General features: G+C 35.2%; 1 protein-coding gene across 1 annotated transcript; it reads left to right on the top strand.

The window, feature by feature from the left end:
- Nucleotides 1–999: 999 nt before the first annotated feature.
- Nucleotides 1,000–2,375, top strand: LOC127128738 (ribulose bisphosphate carboxylase small subunit, chloroplastic 3-like). The gene is made up of 3 exons (XM_051058119.1): nucleotides 1,000–1,305; nucleotides 1,777–1,911; nucleotides 1,999–2,375. The coding sequence occupies exons 1-3, from the start codon at nucleotides 1,129–1,131 to the stop codon at nucleotides 2,227–2,229; spliced, it is 543 nt and encodes a 180-aa protein (XP_050914076.1). The 5' UTR covers nucleotides 1,000–1,128; the 3' UTR covers nucleotides 2,230–2,375.
- The last annotated feature ends 3,999 nt before the right edge of the window (nucleotides 2,376–6,374 follow it).

The following is a 6,374-nucleotide window of genomic DNA, read 5'->3' as shown; positions in this document are numbered from 1 at the left end:
CACATGTGCTCAAATCAATGTTTATAAACCAAACATTCAACCGGTATGACTAAAATGACCAGCTGCTTTTAACAGCTCGAACGATGAAGTGGTAATAAGATAGTATTTTGGGAATGATGTTATGTCTGGTGCCATATGAAAATTGGATGCAGATTTCTCCTGGTAAGGAGTTCATATCTTTCTGAATCAGTTGCTTACTCAATTCAATTAAGGGTGCAGTTTTTGATACTATTTTGCCTATTCTTCTGTCATATGGTTATCTAATTGAGACTGTGCCTAGTTTGACACATCTTATGACATTCATGATATTTTATTCCTTGGCTATTAGCCCTAATTTTGATTATGTGAAATCAATCTTTCCAGTACACTATATACCAATCTAAAACAACTAAAGATATAAAATACAAGTAACTTGGAGATCCTTTATTTGATCATTTGACACTGATTATAATGGGTCGTGATTCAGACAGAGACCAGAATCAGTAAAATTCCATCACAGCATCTTCACCTTTTTTGAGACATAAAAGAAATATTGAAAACGGAAAAGAGATGAGTTTACTTAAGTTTCTCATGTAATTCTGAGGACAGAGTCACATTCTCAATTATCCAACAAAAGGGATAAAGAGAATATCAGTATAGAGGGTTCATACAGTTGATTTTGTTTTTCTGATTTAATTTATTTTTTTCTTCCCCGAGGATCCAAAAGCTTGGACAGGAACAAATGTTACCCATACATAAAAGATATTTGTGAAGTAACAGTCACAAAATTCCATGAGGCCAACATACTACAATTGAATTTTCATGGATACAATTCTTACAAAATAAAAATATCGACATAACCACCATCACACATTTACACTCTTCACATGAAAAGATAAGATCAGTGAGGTAATATCCACATGGCACTGTCCTATTGGTGGCTTATGATAAGGCTAGCACACAAAATTTCAAATCTTGTGTGGTTAATATGGCTGCAAACTTTATCATTTTCACTATCTAACAAGATTGGTACTAGGCAGTAGCTAAGTACCACAATATTAAGACCATAATATTGGAAATAGATAAATAAAAACATTATATATAGCAAGTTTTAGCAGAAGCTTTGCAATTCATACAGAAGTGAGAAAAATGGCTTCTATGATATCCTCTTCAGCTGTGACTACAGTCAGCCGTGCTTCTACGGTGCAATCGGCCGCGGTGGCTCCATTCGGCGGCCTCAAATCCATGACTGGATTCCCAGTTAAGAAGGTCAACACTGACATTACTTCCATTACAAGCAATGGTGGAAGAGTAAAGTGCATGCAGGTCAGAAAAATATATATCTCCTTTGTATAAACTTTTTGGTTCTGTTTGATTGGTTTATTTTGGTGTATCTATTGGCATAAGCACTTATTAGACCGCTTGAGAGAGGTTAGAGAAACAACTTATGATAAGTCCATAAACGGTTTCAACTTATTTTTGTATGTTCTTCAGGTTAGGTTATGAAAATAACTTATAGCTTATATGAAAACAGTTTTAGTCTATTTTATCCTTGTTTTAGAAATAGCTTATACATAAGGAACTAATTAAGTTTTTTTTAAATCTAAATAGCGCTCTAGTATATAAAAGTTTTCCATTTCAAAAAGTTCAAAATAGCTTATAAAATGAGAGATTTTGGAAAAAGTTATGTTCGAAATAGCTTACATATTTGAGAACTAGAAGGCTATTTGAATAGTATTAATGGATTCATTGGCAAAAATGCACATAAGTTTGTTAACCCTTTTGTTGAATATTTAGGTGTGGCCTCCAATTGGAAAGAAGAAGTTTGAGACTCTTTCCTATTTGCCACCATTGACCAGAGATCAGTTGTTGAAAGAAGTTGAATACCTTCTCAGGAAGGGATGGGTTCCTTGCTTGGAATTTGAGTTGGAGGTTTCATATTCATTCCTTTTTTCAATGATTCTATAAATACTATTTGTTTGAAACCCTAATGAGTTGATTTTGACAACTTGGTTGCAGAAAGGATTTGTGTACCGTGAGCACAACAAGTCACCAGGATACTATGATGGAAGATACTGGACAATGTGGAAGCTTCCTATGTTTGGTACCACTGATGCTTCTCAAGTCTTGAAGGAGCTTGATGAAGTTGTTGCCGCTTACCCCCAAGCTTTCGTCCGTATCATCGGTTTCGACAACGTTCGTCAAGTTCAATGCATCAGTTTCATTGCCCACACACCAGAATCCTACTAAGTTTGAGTATTATGGCATTGGAAAAGCTGTTTTCTTCTATCATTTGTTCTGCTTGTAATTTACTGTGTTCTTTCAGTTTTTGTTTTCGGACATCAAAATGCAAATGGATGGATAAGAGTTAATAAATGATATGGTCCTTTTGTTCATTCTCAAATTATTATTATCTGTTGTTTTTACTTTAATGGGTTGAATTTAAGTAAGAAAGGAACTAACAGTGTGATATTAAGGTGCAATGTTAGACATATAAAACAGTCTTTCACCTCTCTTTGGTTATGTCTTGAATTGGTTTGTTTCTTCACTTATCTGTGTAATCAAGTTTACTATGAGTCTATGATCAAGTAATTATGCAATCAAGTTAAGTACAGTATAGGCTTTTTGTGTCGACATTTATTCACTTTCCTTTCTGCAATTTTCAAATCATGTTTGTAGTTTTTATTGGACTTGATGAATCTCTCTTACCACCAAAATAGAACATTTTTTCTTGATATACCAGAATCTCAATATTTGTCTGATAATTATTCTAGCTGAGAGCCACATTCATGGCTTACTATTTGATTTATTATGATACATGACAACAACTTATCTTGAGGTAATTTAGTGGAGAAAAATATTCTTATTTTGGTTAAAATTGCATAAGTACTCATAGTAGTATTTAAAATCAATTCCACCAACCAGACAAAATGGTTTTCTCCCAATTTCACCAAGTTTTTTCCTCTCACTTTTATTTTAAGTCATTAACCTATCATTCCTTCTCGTATTGATTTTAACTCAAACAATTAAAGAAATATTTGTGGGGGCGTTTTAAAATGAACTCAAGACGGGACACTTCAACGAGTCTCTCGTGCAAAAGCCAGTGTTTCGTTGCAGAAATGGTCACCAGGGAGAATGTTATATAAAGAGCGTAGAGAGCAACGTGAAAATAAGGCAAGTGATGTCAAAGAGCGTGTTCCTAACGCCGAGGGTTCACACCACCAAAGGAAGTGTAATTATACCTCTCCCAAAAAAGACAAAATTGTATTCAAGGGAGTAGGCAAGACGGCGAAGAATTTCACACCCCTGATTACCCGTTGTGAACAGATCTGACGAGAGGTTCTTCAGATGTACAACATCCCTATGCGAGTGCTTCAAAGGCAGATGTAATGGGTTTTGAACCAAGAAGATTATGCAAACTTCATAAAGTCAAGGTACGCTACACTAAAGATTATTACCAACTCAAGAAAGAAATCGAAAGACTAATCCATGATGGACTCCTCAAGAAATATGAAAAACAAAATAAACATCGGTAGTATTTTCACACACATGTCGCATAGTAGGGAACAAACATAATTAAACAACCTGGCCGGACAGACCGATCTGCTCCAATACCACAATGTAACACCTTAAAAATCCACGCGTGATTATCAAAAATTTTAATTAACAAAATACAATCACATAGGGTGTCACTCACAACAATCATAGTTGCTCCGTAACACGGGTTGCAACAAAATATTTTACTACATACATTTGCATTTAGGATGTTTACACGACATCCAACTCATATGAATATCTTCGCATCAGAATCATAATAAAAAAACATACCAATTTAAAATCTTATAATATTTTCATAACAAAATTAAAAGCACTGACTCGCGAGTCTTCTCCAAGTGCTATCACACAAAAACATAAAATAAATACGAGAGCATGCATTGTATTTTAGGAAATTTCAACACAAAATAAATAATTCGTTCCCAAGTGTTACATATCAGAGCATAACCAAAGCTAACAAGCATAAACTAAAAGATATAACTTCAAGAGCTAACTTCCACTCACAACAACGTCTCTACTCTTGAGTATCTGCATGATATCCATGTAAATGCAACATTCAAACGGAAGGGGTGAAAATTCATTTCAATAATAACAACATAGAATATAAAATAGAATACAACATCTACACAATCATACATAATAACATATCACATTCTCACGTCCAAATTATAATCAACATCACATACTACAACACCATCATCACACATAGTCATATTTCATGCATATAATTCATTCATGTTATGCGACTCATGACAACAACAACGACTCATATGCATGTGGTACCAATTCAATATTTGATTTTTCTTACGAACCAGATTTCCCCTTCGGAATCCCGAACTCCTCCTTCTGAGTTCTGAATAAGTCTATCGTCCCCCTTCGGACCTATGACTTATCTCCTTCAACATATTACAATAGATGCATGACATGGTAATAATGCAATTGACGCAACAATTATAATAATATTTAGTGATCCACAATCGATTACACAATTGAAACCATGCATAACTTAATCCACTCTTTTGGACTACCACCAATATAATCAAACACACCATCCCAATCATTCATAACACATCAAATAATTTGTCAATAAGGACCTCGTCCAAATGCGTCACATCATACACTTCTTTTCCACCAACTACCAACCTCTGATAAAATCATTAAAAATATCCAGCATGATTTTCATCTTCTCTTACTCCAAAAACATCCATGAAATCCTCACCAAAATAATTTTATGGTTTTAAATTCAGTCATAAATATACCTATATCAACCACTACTTATATTCATATAATCATGAATCTATATACTATATCAATTCCTAAAAACTTCAAACATCATCAATGGTGAACATACATGAACAATTTAGAACATAAATTTCATTCAACAAATATCAACATTCATCATCAATCCAAAAAGAATTAAACCTTTCTATACCCTTCCATTCATATCCCTATTATTGAACCAAATTCCCACCCTTACCTTGTAATTCTAGAAAAATTCAAGCTTTTGGCTTTGATTTCTCTTCCCTAGATATCTCTTTAGGTTTTCGTTGCTTTTCTCTTCTCGCCTCTTCTTCTCCAATTCCAAAAGTTTCATCAAGTGTGAACTTTTTCCTCCACTTCTCTCCTCCTAAATTAAAACCTAATTTCTATCTTTCTAATATTCCACTAAGACCCAACTTATTATTAACTTACATTATTTATTTTAATTTTCCATAATTCGCATTTTCCACCCCAAACTCATTACGCGTATGGCACTAGGCAATACGCGTATGAGATGGCCTGGAGGGGGGAAAAACTGGCGCTGATACGCGCCATACGCGTGTATTACGCGTATCCTGTGTTGGTACGCGTATGGGGTGAGGCCATACGCGTATGGATGAGGAAGATGATGATTTTAACGTAGTTTTGTCTCTGTTGGTACGCGTATGAGGAAGTGGTACGCGTAGCATACGCGTATGGGACAGGCCAATACGCGTATGGGTTTGGCTAGAAAATGGGCCATACGCGTATGGGCATGAGGCATACGCGTATGAGCAGAATTGTGATTTTTCTGAGCTGTTGTTGTGCAGTTTCGGTCGTTTCAGCTGAGTAATGTAATTTAGCTGATGTATGCTATAGTAGGGACCATTTCCCGTTGTTTTGAGTAGTGTAGGTATTAGTAGAGTGTGCTAATACTGTGACTGATTATTTGACATGATGTGATTCTGGGATAAATATGCTGATGATGTATGATTGTATGCATAATGCTGTGAATGTATCTGTTATGTATGCAATTGTGAATGGACTGTTTATGGCTTAGAGTGTGAGCATATGTCCATCTTGGATTGTTGTTGTTGTTTGCATGCTAGGTGATTTAGCGTGCATAGTATGGCCTTTATGGTGGTAGCTAATTCCCATGGTGAGGAATTAGTGAGTGAATTATTATGGATTGTTGTTGATGTTTGCATGCTAGGTGATTAGCGTGCATAGCATGGCCTTCAGGGTGGTAGCTAATTCCCATGGTGAGGAATTAGTGAGTGAGTCACTAGGTCTCAAATGAGTGGGACTAGTGATCTTGGTAGCCGTATCTGGATTTGATCGGTGAGGTTGAACTATATGTTCACGAATAGTCGGTACCGCATGCATGAAGTCTCATTGCATAATGTATGTATGGCGTATAATATGAATGGATGTATTCCAATATTATACGTGTTGTTTTGTGTTGGTGTTGAGTATGATTATGATTATGAGTTGATGTTGCCGTTGCTGAATGTGTGATCTGATTAGGGTGATGATATGTGTTAAATTACTTAGCATTACATGATATTTTATAATGCTTATTATATCGATTGAGGAACTCA

Source organism: Lathyrus oleraceus, chromosome 3, assembly GCF_024323335.1.
Source record: "Lathyrus oleraceus cultivar Zhongwan6 chromosome 3, CAAS_Psat_ZW6_1.0, whole genome shotgun sequence".
Lineage (NCBI taxonomy): Eukaryota > Viridiplantae > Streptophyta > Magnoliopsida > Fabales > Fabaceae > Lathyrus > Lathyrus oleraceus.
The sequence above is the reverse complement of the archived record's forward strand: the minus strand, read 5'-3'. Positions and strand labels throughout refer to the sequence as shown.

Excerpts from the sequence above, each read along its gene's own strand:
- LOC127128738 (XM_051058119.1), top strand. The coding sequence starts at position 1,129 with ATGGCTTCTATGATATCCTCTTCAGCTGTGACTACAGTCAGCCGTGCT. Across the intron at positions 1,306-1,776 it reads GAAGAGTAAAGTGCATGCAG|GTGTGGCCTCCAATTGGAAA; the intron begins GTCAGAAAAATA and ends TTGAATATTTAG. Across the intron at positions 1,912-1,998 it reads GCTTGGAATTTGAGTTGGAG|AAAGGATTTGTGTACCGTGA; the intron begins GTTTCATATTCA and ends ACTTGGTTGCAG.